The sequence below is a fragment of the Agelaius tricolor genome, unplaced genomic scaffold, assembly GCF_023055355.1.
Source record: "Agelaius tricolor isolate 1412-34295 unplaced genomic scaffold, bAgeTri1.0.p SCAF_21, whole genome shotgun sequence".
Lineage (NCBI taxonomy): Eukaryota > Metazoa > Chordata > Aves > Passeriformes > Icteridae > Agelaius > Agelaius tricolor.
In genome coordinates this window covers 13,587,569-13,613,601 of record NW_027269281.1, presented here as the reverse complement: position 1 = coordinate 13,613,601, position 26,033 = coordinate 13,587,569, and the positions used below count along the sequence as shown (strand labels likewise).

Here is a 26,033-nt window from a genome sequence, read left to right as displayed (position 1 = left end):
ATTAGAATAAGGTTACAGGACTCCTCTGTCTCCTTTTTGGACATAAACTTCTGGTCTTTGTGGATTAATTTTCCTGACAATTACAACTCTGAGTGCTGTAGTTTTTTTTCAGAATTCTTGATGCAACATATACAACAGCCCTGTAACACACCTAATGACCTTCTGTGGTAGCGCTATGAGTTCACATTAATTTGTCAAAGTGGTCTGAATTATAAACAAAAACTTTCCTTTGATCTAAATCTGATAGAAACTTTAAAGTGTCAAATTACCAACAAAAGATTTCTCTGTAAAATTGCACAGAACTGAAAGACTTAATCACATTAAATAGTTGAAAGACTGTGAAGTAAACTACTCCATAAGTTAGGAAATAGCTAATTGCATCCAAATCAGGGAGAATTCCTATTGAGAAAATGCATATAGTAGCAAATAGGTACTTCCCTGAATTGGAGATTCTTCCTGCTTGACCTTATGAGCTATTATGTCAATTACATGAACAGGTCTGTGTCTGTTACACATTCTGTGTTCATAGAAAGCTATTTTGCCTTGCCAGAGCTGAGGCTTCAAGGGAATGGGGATAGGAACTGGGTTTGCTCTATCTGGAGGGAACAAAACTGAAAAGTGCTGAGGAACATTAGTGGGTTGTAATGGTATTTCAGATCAAAGGTGGAAAGTATTAAATCTTCCTTATTTTTCGAGCACGTGCAGTGTGCTCTGACATAGCCTGTCTGTTACTGATAATTTTTACCTGATAACTCTCATCTGTGTATACAACTTGGGAAAAAGGCAGACAGAGATCAGAGAACAAAGTACTTCTGGAGCTGCTTGTGATTGTGAGAACTTTCCTAAAAAAATATGTTTCTGCAAAGTCTTGGGATTTTTATGTTGCAAACATCTTATCCCTAGGTATATCAAGAGCAGGTATGTCTACATCATAGGCTGCTGTGTTGTTTGGACAGTTGGAAGTAGACTAGACTCAGCAGTGCAGCACGTGACACTAGTTAATTTACTCTGTTTCTCAGAGCAACAAGAGAATAAATTAAATAGTATGGAGCTTCATTAATTAAGTACCTAAACTAGCTTAGAATTTCTGCACTGTCTGCAAACCCAGTTTACAAACTGGTCACTTCGGGATACAGCCTTTAGCCTCCCAAATTCTCAGGATGGGACACACTCTGGGGCATTATTGCAACTGAGTGTCACTGTGATGTACACCATTCCTCCAGTAGATCAATATTCTATATAGTAAGTATGGCAGATGCCATTTGGCCAAAGGCAGAAACATGTGATTCTAAAGTTAAAAGCATGAATCTTTATAGCCTGGGATCAAGTTGAAAACGGCCTAATTCCCACTTCTGTGTACTGGGACAAAAAATAAACACTAAAAATGGAATAGATATTCCATTGTACATAAAACACTTCAACTTTTAGGTACAATATCCACTGCAAAGTAAATTTCACTTTCTCTGTTTAACCCACAGCAGGCAATCAACAGAAGCAAGGTTTGTAGGCTTTGACATTTTGTTTTCTGCTTCAGACACTTAGGATGCAAGGTGTTAGCATAACTACTCCACACCAGCACTTAGGAAGAGGCTCAATACGGAGTGAAGAGTAGGTCACAAATCCGGGTATTAATTGGCCGCAAAGTAATGTTTCCGCACAGTATTCCCGGCCCCGGAACAGGACTGCAAGTCGCAGCAGTCACAGACAAGCTGATTCAGACAGGCGCGGCATGGCGCCCAAACCAGGGGACGTCCGAGGTACCTTGGCTCCAGCCGACCTCAGGGCCCCCGGGACTCCCGCTCACCTCGCCCCGTGACGAGCAGCTTCTGCTGGCCGAGGCTTCCCCGGGCGGGCGGCGAGGCGAGGTGATGCGAGGACAGCAGCCGGGGCCACGCCCCTCAAACCTAAGCTCCGCGGCGGGCGTCCAGCGCCCTCTCCAGGCCGGGCAGGCAGAGCGCCTTCGCTAGCCAGGGCGGGAGGCCGCGGCACCGCTGGAGGCGGGGTCCTGACACTACCTCCTCCGCCCCAGTTAAGTCCTGCTGATCTCTCCGTTTCTTCGCTCCCTGCCTATCTTCGGCTAGAACTCGGCTGCTGCCATTGGCTTAGCGGCCTCATCCGGGCACTCGGCGCAACGCTATTGCTCAGCTCGATCGTCCCAATATGGCGGAGGTGAGTGGGGAAAGCGGGTTGGGGGTGTCGGAATTCGGCTGGTTCCCTGTGGGGTCCCGCTGCTGGCGGGCCTTCTTCACCCGCCTCACCATCCCCTTAAGGCGCTTCTGGGACGGCTCAGTGACGCGGGGTGGCCAGCGAGGCGACCTGCAACGCCTGGTCACTGGGAGCCTGCGCGACTAGGCCGCACGGCGGGTGCCGCGCAGCACGGGTCCCGAGTTCGCCGCCCGCGGGCGGCCGACAAGCCGTGGCCAGGCGCGCGGTCGCCGCACCGAGCCACGGAGGGCGCAGAACGGGCCAGTGGCGGTGCCGCCGTAGCGCGGACGGTGGAGAAACCCTTGGCGGGAGGGAGAAGAAGCGAGCCCTGGCCTGGCAGCGGGGAAGAGGCTGCTAGTCCGGCTCTCTCTGCCTGCCACTGTCATGTTCCGCCGGGGTCGGAAGGAGTGGGAGTGCCGGGTCAGGCGAGGCTCCTTGGGGGACTTTTGCCAGAGGAGGAGGAAAAAAGGAGAGAGATAGGCAGGGAACGAGCGAGAGAAGGAGGGATAGGAGAGGGTGAACACGATGGAGGGGCGAATAGGGCGGGGCCTGGCGGGGGAAGGGAACAGGTCCGGGAGGGAGGGGATGGGAGGGGGCATGAAATGGAGACTCCCTACCTGCTGCTGGGTTGGACGGAGCCCGTGTCTCACCTCACTCTTTTCTCTCCCTGCAGGCTTCCTTTGGGAGTTCGAGCCCAGGTTCGTCTTTACCCACCTTCTGCCCCAGTACCTAGCCTGCTGCCTGCATGCTGCTCTCTCCTTCCTCCTCCTTACCTAACTTACCTTCTGTTGCCTCGTAGCTGTCCTAATACGTCATGTAACTAACTGCCTGCCTGATTTTTAAGAGAAGGTGTGCTCTGGGGAGTTCTTCCCTTACCTCTGGTCACAGTTAGTAATTGGCTGCTCAGAACCCAAAATGAAAATAAAGTTTTCTAGTATTTTTAAGACAGCATCTCAGTAAAGCCATGTAGCCTGGAGAGAGATCACTTCTGCTGCTGCTAATTGCAGGGTTGTGTAAATTTTTGATTTCTTGATAATATCAGAAAACATTTTAAATCATAATGATATTTAATTAAGGTTTTAACTACTGTTAAGGTTCTTTGGAATATTTACACAAGGAAGCCTATTTAACATCAGCAGGGCTACTCCTGAAAAATATTTGGGAAATGCATTTGCTTCTGTGTACCTGCTCTTGGCACTGGCTGAGCTCTAGTATGTAAGAACTAGAAGGGGAAACCAGGGGTGAAAGAGAAATATCCTAGTCTGGTTTTTTCCTCCATCATGAAAGTCTTAACAAAGTGAACACTGAAAAACAAAACAACCCTGCATTTCAGTAATTTTCATTGTAGAACACTGATATTGCTGTACAGAATATTTGCATCTTAAAAACTTGTTGAATATAGTGCTTTCTAACAAATGCACTCAAAATAACAACAGTACTTTTTTATGACTTATGAGTATCCTCTTGGGTAATGAAAAAGTGTCCGTTGGACCACAGAGCTGTCATAATGACTTGTTAATTACTGTGATCCATTAGAAATGTTTTGTTATTTCTGGTATATTTCCCTCTATATTTCTTGAAACTGCTATGTTTGTTCTCTTTTAGATCAATTACTAAGAATTAAATTAGTTTTAATAAAAGATCTCATCCGTGAGACTAATCTGAAGTGAGTCTTGCTGCTTATTTTGCTGTTGTTAGGAAACTGGTTTGCAACCTAAGTTAGCTGTTAATCAGTAAAAAGCTATGCTAGTTACCATAAAAATAATATAAATAGAATCTGAGTCTATAAATCAGTGTCTTGCAGCATCTGAAATCTTGTGACATGTGGATCTTATACTTTAATGATGATTTCCAGGATCTTTAAAACAAGCTTTTATTCAGTAAAATATTAATTTGTTATTGTACTTTCTGAAACTTTGTTTCAGTAGTTTAGATACTTTTCCCAAGTACTCTATACTGCAAGAGAGAAAACTGCACCTATTACAATACAAAAAGGGAAGGCCAGCTAAAATAGTTGAATTTGTCAGGTAGTTAAGAATTTGTTCCATTTATTCCATTGAGAGTTCTAACTATGTATGTAAAGACTCATGCAACCTTATTTTTTTCTGTGTTGTAATTTCATATGTTGGTATAGAAAAAAAAAATACTCAAATTAGGGTTTTTTGATAGTTGGCTCTTTATCCTCTGAGGATCATGACTTTGACCCTTCTGCTGAAATGCTGGTACATGATTATGATGATGAACGAACTCTTGATGAAGAGGAGGAAATGATGGAAGAAAACAAAAATTTCAGCTCTGAAATTGAAGATTTAGAAAAGGTAAGAGTGACTTGCTCTCTCCTAAATGTCCATATATGTTGTAGCTTTTTAGTGAAGACAACACTCAACCTGTTCTTTAGTTTGTATAGCATAATGCAATTTTCTGCAAAATACCTTTGGAGTTGTTTTTTTTTTTTTTTAAAGAAAAAAATATCAGGTTTGGTTAGGATGTAGCAGTGCTTCCTCACAAAAAGGCTGACATTAGCTTCTCAAAGTTATTAGTGTTAAGTTCAGATTGGTCTTTTTCATTTAATAACTTCTTCACTTTGGAAAAGAAATTACTGAAGCAAATTTTAAAGTCTTATTATCTAATATCACTTGTCACTTCTAAGTTTTATAAGTTGGAAATAAATTTCAATTGTACCTTAAGTGACAGCTAGCTGTGTTTCATTCTGTTGGTCAGATTTTGGTTTCCCAATCTGGAAGCGCAGTCCTGTTTTACACATTTTTCACATTCATTTGCTACATAAATTGTAGTTCTGTATCTCAGTTTCATCAGTTTGGCATTTGCTGGGTGTACAAAATAACCAGTGTGCTCCTTGGCTTTTCCTATTCCTTTTTGCATTCTTTAATTACATGTTTTTTCTGTTTCTACCTTTTGTTCATCTGTGTCAGTGCATCACCCATTTTAAATGCCTGTTGAATGCTAAATAGCCAGAAACTGATGCTGCTTGCATTACCATTCAGTGACCCACTTACACCACTCAGCATAACTGCAGATTTTGATCAACAGACTTCCAGTGTAATTTTTAGCATTAAATAGGAGGCTGTGCTTTTGTAGTCCATTTAAAAACAAATTTTCTTAACTTCTGGGGTTTTTGTTTGTTTTGGTTTTGCCTTGCTACCTTTTACAGTTATATTTTTGCTAATTATGAACTTGCAATTATAATAGCAAAGCAGCTTGCAAGTCTGGTGGTTGAAATGGAGTTGGTACTCCACAAAATTATCTTATTGCTTCTATAAAATAAGGAAAAAGAACTGAGAGCCACTCAAATACTTTAGTACTTTATGTCCCAATCCTGGAAAGACTTGGACATGAATTTGCATTTATCCATTGTGAAAAGTCTTTGCAGGACTAAGACCTTAGTTGATTAAAGAAAACAAGTAGCTTAATCAGTGTATAAGTTCAACAAGAAATTTTTTAAGGTAATATAACTTTTAAAGGTATAAATTATTGGAAAGTATTCCTAATTATTTGATAACTTGAATCAGGTAACTAAAGAAAATGTCCACAGTTTGTTTTATTAAATGTGTTAGGATGCAAGTATGATGATATTTAGTAAAATAGTTTGATCAAAAGCTGTTGGAAAAAAGAAGTTATAAACTAAGCCTTTCTCTTGATTTTTGCTTCTGTATCATTAGCTGTTTTTCTCCTATTACTTTCTGTACTGGTCTTGTCTGGGAGAGTTAATTTTCTTGCTAGTAATTAGTATGGGGCTATGCTTTGGATTTGTGCTTAAACAGTGTTGATAACACACTGATGTAGTTATTGCGGAACAAAGCTTACACAGAGCCAAGGCCTTTTCTGCTTCTCACACTGCCCTGCTGCTCAGGGACTGGCTGGGCATTGGTCAGTTCATGGTGAGCAATTGTTTTCATTTGGATAACTTGTGTTTCTTGGGTTTTACTTCCCCCCTCTTTTTATTTTTTTCTTTTCCTTACAATTAAAAAAAAAAAATATGTCTTTTTAAACATTAAACTGTCTTTATTTTAACACACAAGTTTCTTTTTCACTTATCCAATTCTCTTCCCCCCATCCCATGGAGGAGGGAGGGAGGGAGCAGCTCTGTAGTGTTTAGTTGCCATCCAGGGTTAAGACACAACAGGGCACAAATGGTTTGAGTTAACAGATTTGACTATAACATTAGGAAGAATTTACATCTGTTAACATTTGCTGGTCATTATATTGATTTATCTGTTCTTGACATTAGCTTGTCTGATCTATGCCATCCTCTCTTTTTTTGCTGTATGTGTTCAAGATTGGCATTGGATTTTGCAGTTTGCTAATGCTCTGTAGTGCTTAGTGATGTTTTGCCTGCAAGATATATTATTAAAATACTGGCCTTGAGCTTAATCTGGTATTTGGGCTCTGTACTGAAGATTAATGTACTTCAGGTACCATCTCATGGAGACAATTAACAATTATACTTCTTCCTCTGAGAGATTTTTTTTTGTGGAGGTAATACAGAATGGCACCTTCACCACCACCTTTTGTCATGTTTTCTCCCTTGTTACAATAACTCTTCAGTATCTTGAACATCCTTCAGTAGTCTAAATGCTTCTATTTGTATTTCTTAGGAATATTACTTCAGCTTTTCATGAGGTTAACGAGCTATTTAGGAATAAGACCCAGGCCCTGCAGCAGTGTGGTTATGAGTGGCAAGGCATGTATATGGGACAATATGAACAGGTGTCTAGAAAGGTTTACACCTCCAATGGTCTGAAACTTCACTCCTGAACAAGTGCGGAATCCTGATGAAGTGATAGAATATATGGGGGGAAAGAAAAAGATGCCCTGGCTATTCCAAAGAGGCAGAAACAATGGAAGCAGAAGTCAACTTGTTTAGTAAGAGATGAAGAAGCTTCTAACAGGGAGCAGGAGAGCAAATCAGAAGAGGCAGCCTCAAAAAGAAATATTAGCAGTATATGAAGGAGTTCAAGCAGCTTCAGAAGTAGTTGGTACTGACGCACAGCTCCTTTTGGCACCTCAATTTCCTATGTTGGGCTGGATTTTCAAAGGCAGGGTCCCCTTTACACATCATGCAACTGATGCTACGTGGAGTAAGTGGGTTGCACTGATTATACAGTGGGTTTGAATGAGAAACCCCAACCACCCAGGAATTCTAAAAGTGATTGTGAACTGGTCAAAACTTCAGTGTTGCCAAAGGAGATGACTCGGGCTCAAGAGTCTCCACTATATAGTAAACTACCAGAAAATAAAAAGCAATATGCCCTGTTTACAGATGGATCCTGTCATATTGTAGGAAAACATCAAAGTTGGAAAGCTGCCATGTGGAGTCCTACATGACAAGTTGTGGAAACTGCTGAAGGAGAAGGTGAATCGAGTCAGTTTGCAGAGGTGAAAGCCATCCAGCTGGCTACAAATATTGCTGAACAAGAAAAATGGCCAATACTTTTATCTCTGCACTGACTCAGGGATGGTGGCAAATGCCCTGTGGGGGTGGTTGCAATGATGGAAGCAGGATAACTGGCAGTGCAGAGGTAAACCCATCTGGGCTGCTGCATTGTGGCAAGATATTGCTGCTTGGGCAGAGAACCTGGTTGTGAAGCTATGTCATGTAGATGCTCATGTACTCAAGAGTCAGGCCACTGAAGAACATTGAAACAATAAGCAGGTGGATCAGGCTGCTGGGATTGAAGTGACTCAGGTGGATCTGGACTGGGAACAGAAGGGTGACCTATTTATAGCTTGATGGGCCCATGGCACATCAGGATATATAGGAAGGGATGCAGCATACAAATGGGCTCATGATTGAGAGGTCGACTTGACTTAATGCCACTGTAGAGGTTATTCATGAATGTTAAATGTATGCCATGATCAAACAAGCCAAGTGGCTGAATGGTGGTGGGAAGCCACTGCTCTGGGACTAGCTGGGCATCAGTTGGTGGTAAGCAATTGTTTTCATTTGGATTATTTGTCTTTCTTGGGTTTTATATACCTCTTTCTTTGTCTTGTTGTGGTTCTTTTTTCTCCTATTTTCCTTGCATTAAAAAAAAAAAAAAGTTTATTTTTAAAGATTAGACTATCTCAACTCATGAGTTTCTTTCTCACTTTTACCATTTCAATTCTCATGTCCACACTGGGGAGGAGTGAGTGAGTAGCTGTGTGGTACTTAGTTACTGCTTGGGGTTAAACTACACCACCTTCTCTACAGTAATTATAAAATGTATTGTGCAGAAGATGGAAAGGAGGGATAAAAGATTGCTACATTGATTTATTTCTGTGGTGTTTTAGACACTTTGCAGCTGTAACTATATAGGACTAAAGTTTTCAGGTTTTTCTGCATTTCTTGTAAGGGCGTTGTTAATGTTCCTAGTCTATCTTCTGTCTTGAAGAAATATAGGCAAATCATGTTCTACAGTGTGAATCAGATAAGGAGCAAATTTTTAATAATTACTCTTTAGTTTCATCCACTAAATGGTTTTCTTCAATAGTTTAATGTGACTTCATTATATTGCCAAGAGACACAGTTATGAATTATTTCAGTCTTATGCCTGAAAATATTTTAGATTTTTAATCAAGATTCCTGCTTTCAATTAAATTTTTCTTGTTTGTTTTTTACTTTTGTTTTTCAAAATACGTCTTATCCTTTTAGGTCTGAACTGTTTACAAGTATTTGGCAATATGTTGAAATGTTTGTAAATCTTGTATTAGGAAGGAAACATGCCGTTGGAAGATTTGCTGGCATTTTATGGCTATGAACCCACAATTCCAGTTATGGCTGGTTCCAGTGTGGATAGCTCTCCAAGTGAACTTGCAGATGAGCTTCCAGATATGACTCTAGATAAAGTAAGTCAGAACTGTTTTCCCCTGTATTACAGTTTAAAAGTAGAAATCCGTGTGACCTTATGTTTCACTGTCTCTTGATGTTATGAAATACATATCTTTGTCAATTTCAACATACAATTAAGAGTTACTGTACTAGTGGTGGACTTGGCAGTGTTAGGTTTATGGTTGGACTCAATGACCTTAAAGGTCTTTTCCAACATAAATGATTCTGTGATTGTACTTTTTAATTCTTTTTCAAAGATATTTAGGATCTGGATTTAATTATAATTATCACACAAATGCATAGCAACTTTAGTGGCATTATATTATTACAATTGAGAAATGAATAAGGTAGTGGTTCTTCTAAAACACATTCAGAGAACTTTAAATAGATTTTTTTTTATTTTATAGAAGTGGGATTTTTTTCTGAAAATTTCTGTATTTTATTTTAATGTATGCAATGTCCAGAAATAATAATTCTGGCTTCAAACATACATGTCATGTATCAAACATTTGTGGATAACTTGAAAAGTGCACTACTGGGTGCTTTGGAATGTTTCTTTCAAATGCATATAATTTATAAAAAATCTCATCTTTGGGGGGTGAGAGAGATTGTTTTCTGTGCAATTACTATATGTATTGCATTGTTGAATATAGAAACACAAAACTACAGTTTTTATGATTCACAGGCTAACTTTAAATTCTGAGATGAATCTGTTGGCTATAAGGCATGAAACTAGTAGTCTGTATTATAAAATCTGTAGGTAGTAAGTACATGTCTTTTTTTTTTTTAATTTCCATACGTATGATGAAATTATAAACTCCACAGAAAGTATAGTATAATGATGGCTTTGCACATCTGATTCTCATTAGGAGTCACCATTGTGTTGAGGCTACAGAAATGTACTTGGCTTCTTGTCTAATACAGTTCTTTGCCTCCCTAATCACTATAGAGGGGCTCAAGCATGTCTGGTAGTGGAGGAGGCGTGTTCTTGCCCCCCACCCCCCCACTTTATTATCTTTTGTCAGTTATCTGTAATTCTTCTCAGAAAAAATCTATGAAAGTGCCTGGCTTTTGGTTTGAGTTTTTGTTTGTTCACCCATTAGACCCACCCCCCCCCCCCCCCCCGAATTTAAGGGGTATCTGTGATGTAAAGAATGACAGAATTTAAAATGTTTCCACTCACTTTTTTATTTTAAAGCAGTTGGATGAACATCTGAGATTTGATGCATGCAGGGGTTACTACTTGTGCATTTATTTTAATAGAAGACTAGGGGGAAATAAACCTCCGTGTTCAACTCTGAAATGAATGGTTATATTTGTTTTGAGAATTAGGAGTGGATTAGCTTTTTAATAGTTAACAGTCTGCTAAAATTCCTTATGGTAAAATAATTCATTTTAATTAATGAGACTTACAATTTGCTGAATCTAAATGCTCACCAGTTTATATTTAATAGTCTGTCTGAAGTTATGGGTTTTTTTTATTTTAATGATACAGGAGGAAATAGCTAAAGACCTCTTGTCAGGTGATGATGAAGAAACGCAGTCCTCTGCTGATGACTTGACGCCATCAGTTACTTCACATGAGGCTACTGACTTCTTTCCTCGGCCATTAAGATGTAGGAAACCTAATTTTATAATAGTACTCATAACGTCTTACCATATATTATAAACTATATAGCTTTCTAGTTTAAAATATCAGAATTGCAGAGTGGGATTGAGAAACAGTGCTTTGCAGGATGTTGTACATGAATATTGTCTTTGGTTGGTATTATTGATTACCTAAAAGACCTATATTTAATATGGTGCTCAAAGCACAAGCACAATTTTTCTAAAAATACAGTAGCTTTTCATAATTAATAGTTAATTTGTGTCAAGGAACACTTGGTAATTTTCTGTGCATTGGTGAATGGCATGAATATGTAACCTGTTCTTTTAAATTAGTGTTTCTCTACTAAAATTTTTGCTGCTACTTTTAAGCCAGTGACTCCTCTATTCAGCCTATGGATGTGAACTGGAATTTGGTTTCTTTGTGATTATTTCCCTTCACATATTCAATGATTTTCCATAGGAGTTCAGGAGCCCGTGTTTTTATATGGGATGGGGCCTATGAACCCATGACCACCAAAATTTCACTACCCATGGAACTATTATGGGAAAGATCCAAGAACCATTGGTTCAATTATCCAACCTTGACAAGATATTCCTCATTGCTCTAACTCTAGTACACCAGTGAACAAATGAACTGCAATAGACAGTGTGGAGGATTTTTATCACAATTTTAATTTGGCAAGTATTTTGACCTTTTCCTGGGGAACTTCATCCCTCTAGAGAAAGGGGATGATAAAGGGCACGTGCTGTCTCAATCATCAGCAATTGTAGCCCTTTGCATGCTGCTGATTGTGTAATGTAAGGCATTTTTGAGAGAGATATAAAAAACTTTAAAAAAGGGCATTATAATTTTTTAAGCAAACCCCAATCTTGCTGGCACTTAAACATTGCTTGTGAACTGTTAATGAATATGACACTGAAAGTGTGGCAACTTTATGGAAAGAATTATTAGCTCCTTCATTTTACTCAGGATTAAGAAACAGTCATCTTTGCTTTCAGCTATTGTGGTTTTTCTATCAGAATGTTGCTCTTTCTCTATTAGAACTTTTGATTGGGCATTTTAACATCAAATATCCACCATGTCAGTGAGGGAAATGTCAGTTTTCTGTGCTGTTGACAGTTCCATCTTTTTTTTTTCTCATCCCTGTCCATGTCTCTTAAAATAACATTCAATTTTAAGATAAACATGTTTAATACAGGCCATTTTGTTAAATTTGGATTCATTGGAAAAAGTAATTGCATATTATTATCCAGGCATATTGCTGTTTCACACATTCATGTTAGCTTCTTGCCTCTTTCTAACAGCAAAAAGAGATAGACTGGTGATTCTAGTAACGACTACAGAAGAGGAGCCTCAGTCTATCATATTGGATATTGTCTTTGATGTTGACGATTCTATTTAGTTGTGATGAAGCTAAAATTAAAACCCTATTTATGAACATGTTATTACTGAAAGTTGAGAATATGTAATAGCTCTTATCAGAACTATAGATTCCATTCTGCTGGGGATAAAATAAAAAAATATAATTACTTCAGAACCCAGAACCACAGAGTTCCAAATTCTAAAATATGAGTTATTCTGTGGAGTACTGTATTTCAATTACTTGGAGTGCTCTACTGTATTTCTTCCTAAGGAAAAAAATATTTAAGAGGAGTAAGCAGTCTTTTGTTATCTTTTGCTTAATCTGTTTCCTGTATATGTACTATATCTTTAGTCCTTGCTGAGGTAGCCTTGTTTAAAGGAATGTTTTGAATGTCAATTAAAACTTCAGATGAAAGGCTTCAGTAGGTAATAAAGACTTACCTTCAACTTTCTTTGTGATTAACCCATGGCTAAGTCATAGCCCTGGAAGTTTTCTGTTTTTCTCATAACTTTTCTATAAGGTGTAAGCATTTATTGAAGAAAATCAATGAAGAAAAATGATCTAATTTCCTTTTGACTGTTAGAAATATTGTCTTAGTTGCAATAATGGTAAATGTTTCAGTTCTGCAATATGCAAGCACCAATGCTTTCTGACTTCATTCTAGTTTGATAGAAATGTAGATCAACAGACTGGTGATGAGTGTCTTCCAGAATAAAAGCAGGGCTCCTTTGAAAAGTAAAGAATATCTGTGTTTGAACTGAAAATTCTTCCTAGCTAAAGCCAACTTATTTGTGTCTGAAGCAAACACTACGTGTGATGGAGATAAGGAATCAGATGGTGAAGACATAGAGGCAGACAATGTTAATTCATCTGAAGATTTGAGAAAGGTAATAACTATATCTTAAGAAAAAGAAAAAGTTAAGAAAACTTTAAAAAAATGCATTAAAATTTATAGTACATATCTAAAATAGTACCTTAATTCTGAAATTATCTGCAAAATCCCATGTTAATGGACTTTGTAATACTTCCATGCACAGAATATTAATACCCTTATGATTTTTGTTACATCTTCAGGAAATAAAGGTTGGTTTACAGTATCAGGCTGAAATTCCACCTTACCTTGGCAGATACAGTAATAATGAAAAGGGTAAGTTATTCTGTTTTAGTACTTATATTTATACATAGCAGCTGATGGGAAAATGTTATTTAAATTTATAAGATAAATTCTATGACTTAGTTAAAAAACCAAACCAACCAACCAAAAAACCCCTAGTCAACTGAAGTAATACAACCACATAATTATATCTTAAAAGTGTGATTCTACAACTTTGAGAGAATATTTCTGAGGAGACATAGGAGGGTGGGTTACAGTGTTAATTCTGAAGTATCTAGCAATATTAGGAGGCAACAAACTGGGTCAAGAAGTAAATATTTTCATCAGGATATCATAACTGGGCTATGAACATGTAAGTTTGCATTGAAGATCTTCAGTATTTTTCTTTGCTTCTTTTTTAGCAAGTATGACAGTGTGGGTTACAAAATGGTTATGAAAAACAAAGCAATGAACTATTTGAATTTTCCATAGCATGAGTAGATGTAGATCTCAATATACCTTGTCTTTAAAAAAAAAAAGATGTTTTAAGTATGATGGTATTGCTGTGTAAATTTAGGTTAAAAACTGAAATTGCGCCAAAGTAGAAGAAATAACTTTATTTAATAGAGTTTTATATGGAACTTTTAGAAACCTTCACTGGCTGGAAGCATTAGCAAATTAACATCTCTTGTGTTGCTTAAGAAATCTATGGAAGTTTTCTATTTTCTATGATTTGAGCATGATGCTTACTGGTTGTAACAAATAGAAGAGTGAAAATCAGTTTTATCTGAATAGTCCTTTTACTATTTACACATCTTGACTTCTCCTTGGTCAAGAACTAGAGAAGGGCCAACAACCAGAGGATGATCAGGAACGCATTAATCTGACAACTTTCTCTGGAACAAGCTGGTGCAAGAGAGAACCAGAGAGAGTATTGTTCAGTGGCATAGCCAGGAGCAAAGAGGTCTCCCAGATAGTAGAGCCTGAGGAGTTCCTCTTGAGAATATCAGGTATGGATTCCAGAGAAAAGTGTTGGGTTGTCTTGGTTGATAATGGAGATTGAAGCTGAGCTCAGTAATGCTTGGAGAGGGTGGAAGATTCTGTAGAAGCCTCTTTTGTACTTCCTGAAGAGCTTGTGATGGCAAACAGGGGCTTATATTTCTGCTGTGAAGTCCCAGGTACTGAAATTGTGCTAGAAAGCAGTTCTGCTCTTCTATAAACCTTACACTTGTAACATGTCTGTTTGAAAGCTTTCAGTGTTCTTAAGTCATAACAGAACTTTAGGAGGAGATGCGATTTTATTCTTCATTTTAGCTTAATATTCTTTCCTGCAGTTATATGAGAGATTTGAGAATCTTCTTCATCTCTTCTAGTGGAACTGCCATTATACTTGGGTGTGTTAGAATTTAATAACTCTAATTTATATTGCCAAGAGAGTACATAAAGCATTATGTGTAAACACATCTATTGATCAGAGTAAAGGATTTAGTTTAATCTAGAGTTTAAATGTGTGTGTGCATAAACAAGGGTTCAGGCCAACTCTTGAATATTTCCAATATATTTCAAATAAGCTACTTAAGAGGTGCATATATGATTTCAGTATACTATGAAGGAGGACTATACATCCTGATTGCTTGTAAAATAGTTGATAACAGCATTCAGTTGTTAGTGAATGCTAAAAGAAATTACCACATTTAGACCTAGATTTCCATTCTGCTAAGTAAGTTTTAGCAAATTTATTTGAAAATTACCCGTTAGCTGCCACCTCTTTTTTTTTAATTTTATATGCAGTATTTGAAATTTTAAAGTGCACTTTTTATTGTAAACTATAGCTTATTTGTTGTAAACATCTGAATAAAACAGAGTGGTTTTGCTAGTTTTTTTATATTAAGATTAATATATATGCATAATTTGACTTGAATCATCTACCTGTCAACAACCTGCTCCTCTGTAGAGATTCTTTCTCAAGAGCCAGTCCCTTATCTCATCCTCATGGAATCTGAATCTCTTCACCATACTACACTGCAGTCTCTCTCTAAACTAAGGCTTTTTGGGGAAAAAATGAGCTGCAATTTGAAAGTGTCATGACAGTGCTTGATTTTATTACTTCTGTATTCCTGTTCTTTGTGAAATAGCCTTTTATGTTCTAGCCTTAAAAGTGTCACACTTGCCATAAATTAATTCTGTTTTAACAGCCTATGAAAATGAAGACCATTTACTTTGGAAACCTGATGTCATCTCAGAAAATAAAGTTAAAGAATACCTTTTTGAAACCTCCTTAAGAGCAGGAAATGAAAATATGATTGGCAGAATTCCTGAAGGACTACATACACGTGACAATGAACAAGTATATTTTATATCCTGTTCCATTTGTGGCACATTGCTTTGTAATTAATGTGTTCTCTTTCTCTGCCTTGTATTATAAAGGCAGCAATATTTTTTTTAATTGGATGCTACTGGGGTCAGGATCTTATTTGTAATTTTAAACACATGCTTAAAATTGAGTATTTGAATGTTGGCAGTGTGATCTATGATGTTTCAAATTGGCATGATGTTGACAAATACAGCTTTTCTAATTATTGCATATAATATTTTACATTTGCTTAATTAAACCTTGCCTTAATATTTGGATGGTTTTGCTTTTGATTATTTTAACATTTTCATCCTGTATAAAGATATAACCTCTTTTTACATTAGATATGTTCACTGAAAGGCTTGTTTCAGAAATTTATATAGGATATTTGGAAATTTTAACTCTTTCTAAAGACTACTTCTATTTTATAGGCACTATATGAACTACTCAAAAGTAGCCATAATGTTAAAGAAGCAACTGAGAGATACTGCTCAAATGGAAAGGCATCTCAGGGTAAGAGAGAGTATCTGCTTTTTAAGAAATATGTCTTTGGAGGGGGTAGAAAACACATGAGTAAGATTCAGATTAATAAGCACATCCCTTTCCATGATGTCTTTAGCACAGATTACTCATAGAATCATAGAATATGCTGAATTGGAAGAGACCCACAAGGATCATCAAAGTCCAACTCCTGGCCCTGCACAGGACATCCCAAAAATCCAACCAAATGCTCCTTGAGTTCTGGCAGCCTTGGGGCCTTGAGCATTCCCTCGGGAGCCTGTTCCAGGGCCCAACCACCCTCTGGGTGAAGAACCTTTTCCTAATATCCAGCCCAGACCTCCCCTGATACAACTTCAGACCATTCCCTTGGGTTCTGTCACTGGTCACCAGAAAAGAGATCACTACCTCCCCCTCCTCTTCCCCTCACAAAGAAGTTGTAGACTGCAATGAGGTCTGACCTCAGTCTCCTCTTCTCCAGGCTGAACAAGCCAAGTGACCTCAGCTGTTCCTCATACGGCTTCCCTCAAGGCCCTTCACCATCTTTGTTGATCTCCTTTGGACACTCTCTAATAGCTTTATATCTTTCTTATATTGTGGTGCCCAAAACTGTCCCCAGGACTCGAGGTGAGGCCACCCCAGTGCAGAGCAGACTGGGACAATCACCTCCCTTTGACTGGCTGGCAATGCTGTGCCTGATGCACTCCAGGACACAGTTGGCCCTCCTGGCTGCCAGGGCACTGCTGACTCATATTCAACTTGCCATCGACCAGGACCTGTAAGTCCCTTTCCGCAGCACTGCTTTCCAGCATCTCATTCCCCAGTCTGTCCGTACATCCAGGGTTGCCCCATCCCAGGTGCACATTCCAGGACTTGCCCTTGTTGAATTTGATACGGTTGGTGATTGCCCAGTCCTCTAATTGGTCAAGGTCTCTCTGCAGGGCCTTTCTGCCCTCAAGGGAGTCAGCAGCTCCTCACAGTTTTGTATCATCTGCAAACTTACTTAGCATCCCCTCCAGTCCTGTGTCCAAGTCATTAATGAAGGTGTTGAAGAGCACAGGGCCTAAGATGGAGCCCTGTGGAACCCCACTAGTGGCAGGTGGCCAGTCTGATGACACCCCATTCACTATAACACTTTGTGCCCAACCATGAGCCAGTTGCTCACCCATCGCATTACATGTTTATCCAGCTGTGGGCTGGACATTTTGTTCAGAAGGATCTTGGGAGAGAGTATCAGAAGCTTTATGGAATCAAAAAAGATTATATCAATTGGCTTCCTTTGATCAACTAGGTGGGTAACCTTGTCATAAAAGGAAATCAGATTTGATAAGCAGGACTTTCCTCTCATGAAGCTGTGCTGGCCATGATGGCTGTGATTGATGACTGCATTGTCCTTCAGATGTTTTTCAATAATTCCCATTAGGTATATAACTCAGATTAGGTATAATCTGACTGTTGGTCAGATGGAGATGTCTGCTAGAGAAGTTTGCAATTTCTATAAAGGTTGCAGGATCAAATTTTACATCTTTTCTTTCCTTCTTTTTTCCATTTTTTTTTTGATTTTAAGAATGATACAGACGAAGGAGAAGGGGGGGAGTTCTAATTTTGCTCCCATAAGGCAGTTCTCCCTCACATTACAGTACCGTTTTGAGATAATGATCAATTATAAACTAATGACATTTATACAAGAATCAGAACATAGCTGATAATATGAGTGAGCCCCACTCTTCATCACTGTGCTAACATTGTGCTATGTCAACCCTAAACTTTGTTCTACTGTATAATCATCTAGGTCTATGGTAGAGTGTGGAGAGTTTTGCTTGAGTTTACAGTGGAAAACAATTTTGTTTGTCCCTAACTTTATTATTCCCTTAAATAAAAATCAGTGCATAATTTAGCAAAGAGTTATTTGTCCTGTAGTTTGACACATGTTCCATAAAGCAGAAATGGCCTATGAGCCCTGGTATAAGTTTGTATTCTGGCAGACATTCCTTACTCAGACCTGAATCCAAGGGGAAATTGAATGTTTCTGAGTTAGGTACTCTGAAAGCTTAAGTATTGAAGATAAAAGTGAAGGGAACAATAAGGACTATCAGAGCAGTGTTTCAGAAAGCTCTTTTATGAGAGATTGTGTGTCGGAGACCCAAATTCTGTCTTAAGGACTAGTGCTCATCTTCTCCCAGGCCCCAAGTCAGATGGGGTTTATATCCTCATTAAAAATGGTAGAGGATGATAATACTGTTGATGCCTGTCTCTTAGAATAATCATTGTGCAATGATCTATACCCACTGAAGTTCACTGCTATTCTCAATATGCATTGAAAATCTACATCTCCCAAGATAATTTCATAACAGTGAGACTTTACATGCAGATCGCCTCTTTGAAGCTTGAGAATTCTGTAGTAAGGAGTACAAAATTAATGGACTTGTAGTGGAATGATTATCACTTTCATCTGAAAGGAGCAAGGTCTTTGTTCCAGTGTCTGCTTCCAGAAATGCTTTGAAATGTGATTGTTGGTTGGTTTTTGTTCTCCACCCTCATTGGCTTTAAATGACAACTAACCAGATCACTACTATGAATGTAAGATGCCTGAAATATCCCTCCTTTATTATATATAGACACAAAGCCATAATCAAGATAGGGAAGCAACAATACTTGAGACAAAACTGACCTACTCAAATAGTTTGAGCTATTTTTTTTTTTTTAAAGCTTTTATTCCTTTGTAGTGTGTTTTGTTTTGTTTGTGAAGCTAAAATTCACTTCTGTCTTTAAAAAGTCAGAGGTTGTTCCTTCACTCTTTTGTTCCAACAGTCACTGTTTGTATCTGATGCAAGAAGGAATATTCAGAAAAATAATGATGTTAACAAATCTTGGGGTTTTCTTTTATGACAAACTTCCTAAGAAATAACAAATAAAGTCTTTTGAATGTCCTTTGCCCTCCAGGGTGAAATACTTCAGTAATCAGACTCTTTTATGAGTCTTTATAAGCAGGAATACTAGATTTCAGGTAGGATATCTTTACATTAGAGGAAAGAACATGGGTCAAAATAACTGAACTGTTGCATTTTTTTTAGAGTGTGTTTGGATGTTCAGGCATTAGCAACACAAAGATTAGTGAGTGAAAATAAGTTTATCATGCTACTTTTGCAATTGTCTAGAAGAGATGACAGCATGGACAGAAGAAGAATGCAGAAGCTTTGAACATGCACTTCTGATTTATGGGAAAGACTTTCATCTCATACAGAAAAACAAGGTTAGTATTTTACAGTTAAATGGAAGAATTGGTAGATGATATGATGCTGAATGTTTGTAAAAGCAATGCTTTTTCAGAAACTATGCAAGAGTGAAATAAGAGCCAACATATTAAAACCAGCTTGGTGTTTCCATGCTGATTTTGCCTTTGATGCCATTAGAAAAGTAGGTGTTGCAACATGAGTCATATTATCTTTGAAATCAACTCATGTTGATATTGCTTCCATATATGCATTTATGTTAAAATTTAGATTAAATGTCTGCCTCTCCTAGAGGTGTATTATTTTCATACCATGTCTGTGAGAGGGGAAAATACATCTTTAATTATTTTTGTCACTCAGAAGATGTAATTCTACAGAAACGGGCTTAGCTCTTTGTGTTCTCAGAAAGTGTAGTCATCCATCAGTACTCTGGTTTCTGACCAACAAAGGAGTTCTAATCTTGATCTGAATTGCTTCTGATTAACTCCCCTGTGCCTGAAGATTAGGAATTGGGCTTTTTTTTTTATTAAGTAAACGTACCATTTGGTACAGTTACCAGTATGTGTGTTTCCAAATTTTCTGTACATGTCCTGTATGTTTTGATACCACCTTGAGGTTTCATACTGGTTGTGACTGGGATAGAGTTAATTTTCTTTATAGTAGCTAGTATGGGCTATGCTTTGGACTTGTGCTGGAAAGTGTTGATAAGACACTAATGTTTTAGTTATTGCTGAGCAGAGCTTATGTAGAGTCTAAGCCATTTCTCCTCAGACTATCCTGCCAGTGAGGAGGCTGGGGGTGCACAAGGAGTTGGGAGGGGACACAGCTGGGACAGCTGACCCCTACTAACAGGGGGGTGTTCCAGACCATATGACATCCTGCTCGTAATAAAACTGGGGGGTGAAGGTTGGTGGGTGGGGGCTGCTGTGGCTTGAGAACTGGCTGGGCATCAATTCGTTGATGGTGAGCAGTTGGGTTTTTATGCATTGCTTGTTTTTCTTGGGTTTTATTTTTCTCTTTTTTAGCAATTTTTTTTAAAATTAGTAAACTGTCTTTATCTCAACCCACGAGTTTTCTCACTTTTGCCCTTCTAATTCTTCCCCCCCCATCCCACTGGATGGGGGAAGTGAGCAAGCAGCTCTGCAGTGCTTAGTTGCTGGTGGGGGTTAAACCACAACAAGTCTTTTCTTTAGGAGACTGGTGCTTTTGTTGTATTTCAGGTAAACTTTATAGGGTTGTGGTTGCTGTTCAACAAGTCAGTTAATCCCGTTCAACACTTAGCTTAACCTGTCCAATGCTAAATATCTGGGGGGTTCAATTTTTAAATGGACCTTACCCGTAAACAGTAATTCACCAGCGATACAAATAAATAATTTCAAAATCTTTTTTTCCAAAGTGCTACGAAGCTAATGAGTTGGTCTGTCACTATGGACCAGAATTTTCCAAGTACCCAATGTCTTTTCTGCTTCACTTCTGTTGGGTCATTCAGTTGCTTAGTATTTTACTTCTTAACAGAGTCTGTCCCATAGTTTAAAAAATTGCTATGTAAGTTATGAATTTAAATGCTTCAGATGTAGATACAGTTTCAGTCTAGTTTAAAAAACCAAACCTAAACAACAATAATGCATACAATAGAACAGATGTAGTAATTATTTAGAATAGAATATACTGTTTCAGTTGGATGGGACCTACAACGATCATCTAGTCCAACTGCTTGACCGCTTCATGGCTTGCCAAAAGTTCCAGCATGTTTCTAAGGGAATTGTCCAAATGCCTCTTAAACAATGACACGCTGAGGCATCGACCACCTCTCTAGGAAGCCCATTCCAGTGTTTGACCACCCTCTCGGTAAAGAAATTTAAAACTCTAGATCTCTTTTTCAGATCTTCTGATTTAATTTGTTTGTTACAGATACTAGAACAGTAAAAGGGACAATATTGCAGGAATATGGGGACTGGGGAGATGACAAAACATAATGCTTTGCATTTATCTTGTCAATTCTTCTTGCCTTCTTTTAGGTAAGAACCAGAACAGTTGCTGAGTGTGTGGCTTTCTATTACATGTGGAAAAAGTCAGAACGTTATGATTACTTTGCTCAGCAAACAAGATTTGGAAAGAAGAGGTATAACCATCATCCTGGAGTTACGTAAGTAAAATGTCCCTGGAATATGTTTTCTGTTGCAAATTGTAAATGTAAAAGATAAGGTTTTCTTCCCATCATTGCAGTGTAAAGCTGCAGTGGCTATGGCAACTGAGAATAAATCCATCATCATTTTTAGGCCTTGTTTTCCTGTTAACCTATTATGAACGCCATATTCTTAAAGGGACTACATGGATCGTTTGGTAGATGAAGCAGAAGCTCTTGGTGGAGCAGTACATTCTTCAGCCTTAACATCTAATACTCGAACAGAAAGTATTCCTGATCAACAGCTAAGCATTCTGAACTCTATCACTGCCAATGAGTTGACAGGTAAATCAAAGGAAAAAAACCAAAGAAAACCCACAAACTTTTTGTTGTAACTATATAAACAACTATTTCATTTACATTTTATGTTCATCTGTTTTCCAGCACTGACAAACACTGTAGCTACAGTCTGTCACACTTCGTCTGTGAACTGCCTGGATGATGCCTTCCCTCCTATGGACAGCTTACCCCGAGCACCGGTAGTTAATCATGTGCCTGTTGGAACAGAAGAATTGCTTAACTTGCCTAGCAGTGGTGAAAATGATTGTTTTAATTTATTTGAGACTGGCTTTTATCACTCGGAGTTAAACCCAGGGAACATGTGCAGTGAGGAGACAGAAAGACCTGCAAAGAGACTGAAAATGGGAATTGCTGTCCCAGAATCCTTCATGAATGATGTCTCTGTAAATAACCTTGGTGTGGACTTTGAGAACCACACACACCATATTGCTAGTGCCAAAATGGCTGTTTCAGTGGCTGACTTCAGCAGTCTATCTGCAAATGAGACAAATGGTTTTATAAATACCCATACTCTTCACCAACATACTGCCCTTCACTCAGAATGACTGTGGAAAACTAAAGAGTGGGTACTTTATGCAGTAGTAGTAAACTTGATGGGAACTATCAGGTTTGCTTAATCTTTCACTGGAAGTTTGAACTTTGACATCAGTGATGTCTTTTTATGTATAGAACTATATCTTGATTTACCAAGAGTAATTTCGTTTTTCAGTCCATAAATGTGTAAATGTTTGGCAGAGTTTGGAACTAAGAGAACTCTGGTTCAGCTTTAGACTCTGCTTCAAATTTATTTTAAAGCCTGTAGAGAGAGGCCACCATTTCAAAACCAGCACGGAAGTTCTGAACTGATCGGAGTGGCTTTTTAGTCAAAGTTACTTTTGCCATAATGGATGCAGTGTAATAACAGTGTTTACAGGTACTGTTCCTGATCCCTGCTCAATGTAGCATTTTATTTTAATTTTTTTTTTCTTATAAAGGCAGGGATGGATTTCTTTAACTTAAACTGCACAGACATACAAGGATGCTTTTTAAATGGAACCTTCTCTCATGTGATACTAAACTAGAGCACTTCAGTTTAAAAAAACCCAGCAATTTCATCTTGGTGGAAGCTAGCACAAGGGACATAACATGAATAAATTATGAAGACCTACACTTGGAGGCTGTTGCAAAATTATAGGCCGTGGCTACCTTACACAGAAGTAATTATGCTGCCAGAGGTATCTGTGTACTTTAAACTTACTGGCTTAAACAGATATATTTTAGGCTATTGTATTCAAATGAGTTTTGTCCACAACTTTGAAGATTAATGCACCTGTGTAACTAAACTTTCCTAAGATAGCTGATGTATAAAGCTACAGTCTGCACACCTTAGGATTTACCACTAAACAGTCTGTATTTTAGAAGACAAATTGTTTGGAGCACTGCAGTTCAATGTGTTACAGTTTTGAGGGGCTATCTAGTTTATATAGAAGTAGTAGAACCTTGAAGTATGTATTTGAAAGTTTTTTTTCAGTGTGGATTGCATTTATTTGTTTAGCAAGTCATTAGCTCAAAAATAGCACTTCACTACTTTTGATCAAATAGAAAAGGATGAGTAAAAATGTCTCCCATAAAAGCAACTATTTAAACTCAATAAATTTTTATTTTGACCATTGAGTGCAATTTAGCCATTCATTAAGTTTTCTTTAAAATGTTAGCTCTAATTCTTGTGGGAGAACATCAGTAGGATTGCCCCTTTCCCTCCATACTTTTTCTTTGCATTGATCATATTACAAATTTAATTGCCACAAACTTGTTTTGATTATTGAAGTGATTAGGCTTGCATTGTTGATATTTGTAGTAGTTGCTTCAAGGTTATGCTGAGTAATTAGAAAGTAGTGACCTTAATATTTGAAAGGGAAGAGGGTATTTATTATGCTTACTGTGAATTGCATTGACATCCTGAGTTGTGGATGCAGTGTATGGAGTTTTTTAACAGCACTGCAATGAAGAGTAAAGCATTTATGCAACAGCACATTTATCATATTAAAACAAATTAGTTTGTCACAGTGGACAAAAGTAAAGATAATTTTGTAATCAGTTCTTATCTTATGCATCTGAAATATGGAATTCTAGTAAGTACACAATAAATAATGGATAGACTTGGCCTTGTGTTGTATTCTGACATTTTTAGCCAAGTTGTCAGCTTCTTGCTGCTGTGTTTTTTGCTGAACTGTGTACCTTGTTTTTCTTTATGAATCAACATATTTTATGTAATTTTGTAAAATACTGGTCATAATCCTTCATTGTTATACATTCAGGTCTATGGGTTTACAGTGAGTGGCTGGTCTGTATAAAAATCATTACACAAAGATGACTGAATGTTTATAACAGTTGTGTTTAAATGAACATGCCCATTCTCATTAGCTGATGCTGTAATATATTAAATTTATCTATGCATTGCTGGGCTCTTAATGTAGACAAATACTTGTCTAAGACTTGGGTTGTCAGCAAGTTGAATGGACACTTTAGTTATTTAATAAAGACTTTTGACCAAAATTCAGAAAATTATGGGAGAAAAATTAATTTCAGCTAGTCTAATAGATTTTTAAATGCTGATCTTATTTAGCTTGTTGGCTAGCTAGCTGTTATTGTTTACTTTTAATTCCTTGTTAAAATGAGGCAATAATTTGCAAGATTTTGTAAATATGTAATTGTTCATATCTTTTTAGATATCTATTTCAATATTTTCTGACTACTTGTGTGTATAGTAACATTTTTGTGCATGCTTGATGTGACATTCATAAATTTGTACCATGATAACTTTATCCATGTAAAATAGCTATTTATTGAATTTTTCATTTAGAAGCTGGACTTAATTATTTTTCTCTCAGTTGAAACGTTTAAAATGGAGAACTTGTTACTTTTTATTAAAAGAATTGTCTTCTTTTGAAAGTCAGCATGAAAACAACTGAATTGCAACCATATGAAGAAATTATATTGCCTTGGTTCTTTGATGGTGGAGCACAATTCTTATAACAAACTGTGATGAATTCTTTGTCCTCTGCTATACTTGTTTTTCATGCAAACAAACCAAAAATCCATAACAGGAAATTGCAGTGTTGGTAAATGTATCCTTTTAATGTACAGGGAATCCGAAGGGAATAGCTGATTTATTTAGAAGTGTAACTTGATGCTGTGATTATAGCAATACTTTTACTTTGGTTACTCATGTGTCATCTTCTCATGTTAGGTTTTTAAAGGTTTAGTTTTCCTCTTGCCATGGTCAAAGTGCTAAATTGTGTACTATTAGGTCAATGAATTGTGTAATTGTTTCCTGTTTTTAACTTTTAAAATTGAGGATCAAAAATGTACGAAAACTTCAGATCAAGTAGAACATAATGATAGTACTTAATTTAACCAAAGTCTTTAGGTAAGTATTTCAACTTTGAATGTAAACTAATGTATAAACTGACCAACAGGGACACTATTTGCCCAGCACTTACAAGCACATTGTCTACAGATGGGGAAACTAAATACGGTAATTTATAAATTAATGACAAGGTTACTATTTTTTTATTCCTATTTTTCATTGGAAGAAGGAAAATACTATCAATTGTAAAATACAGAAGGTATGGTTATAGTCCTCTTAATAAAACAGATTCCAGTTATTCAAAGTACCTTTTGCATAACAACAAATTTCGTGACAATCGGGACATAAATTTAATATCAGATGTTCAAGAGGAAGTCGCTATTGTTGCATTGATTTTAATATTTGTACATAAACACTGATTTTTATTTTTTTTAGCATTATTTTCTATTTGTTGTACTTTAATACCTGGTGTACAATTCCAGAAATAAATGTCTGGGAACTTTTCTTTATTTGTGATGCAGATATATGAAAAGCTTGGTTAGTGACTTCCTTTCCAGAAATACACAGCAATACCTCTGAACACATTTTAAGATACTCTGGGTCCTCCTGAAGTGCACACAACCACTCTATAAGCAGTTGGGAGAAGTCTCACATACATTAATTACCCTTTGTTCTTGCAGGGGACTTCAACTTACCAGATGTCTGCTGAAAATACAATGCAGGGGAGAGGAAACAGTGTAGGAGGTGGTGTGGTTTAACCCCAGATGACAACTACATACATGCAGGAATAACCCAGACTGTTTTCCCCAGCTTGTTTTTAATGTGCACTACAAGAATTATCCCCTTCTATAGTACGTAAAAGTTTTGATTGGGCAGGGACAGCCTGCTTGGCAGATCCTCTGGTGTTGACTATCCAGATGCCTTTTGTTAAATGTGTATTCCAGTGTTTGAAGGTCCCACCAGCCATTGCTCTGTGTCATCTTTAACAGTCCATTATATTGTTCAATGTTTTT

At 37.6% G+C, this 26,033-nt stretch overlaps 1 protein-coding gene across 4 annotated transcripts; it reads left to right on the top strand.

Annotated features, from left to right (window-relative positions):
• The first annotated feature begins 1,994 nt into the window (after positions 1–1,994).
• LOC139599010 (mesoderm induction early response protein 3-like) lies at positions 1,995–25,529 on the top strand. 4 transcript variants are annotated; one of them, XM_071445941.1, is made up of 13 exons: positions 1,995–2,169; positions 2,879–2,903; positions 4,375–4,523; positions 8,920–9,054; positions 10,533–10,653; positions 12,784–12,896; positions 13,084–13,156; positions 15,298–15,449; positions 15,887–15,968; positions 19,115–19,206; positions 21,205–21,332; positions 21,511–21,656; positions 21,756–25,529. In XM_071445941.1, exons 1-13 carry the CDS (start codon positions 2,161–2,163, stop codon positions 22,214–22,216), a joined length of 1,686 nt encoding a protein of 561 aa, XP_071302042.1. In that variant the 5' UTR covers positions 1,995–2,160; the 3' UTR covers positions 22,217–25,529. The 4 variants fall into 4 exon arrangements, with proteins under 4 accessions (XP_071302042.1, XP_071302041.1, XP_071302044.1 ...); XM_071445940.1 differs by having other exon boundaries at positions 19,112–19,206; XM_071445943.1 differs by having other exon boundaries at positions 1,996–2,169; positions 12,811–12,896.
• The last annotated feature ends 504 nt before the right edge of the window (positions 25,530–26,033 follow it).

Excerpts from the sequence above, each read along its gene's own strand:
- LOC139599010 (XM_071445940.1), top strand. Across the intron at positions 2,904-4,374 it reads CTTTGGGAGTTCGAGCCCAG|TTGGCTCTTTATCCTCTGAG; the intron begins GTTCGTCTTTAC and ends GTTTTTTGATAG. Across the intron at positions 12,897-13,083 it reads CATCTGAAGATTTGAGAAAG|GAAATAAAGGTTGGTTTACA; the intron begins GTAATAACTATA and ends TTACATCTTCAG.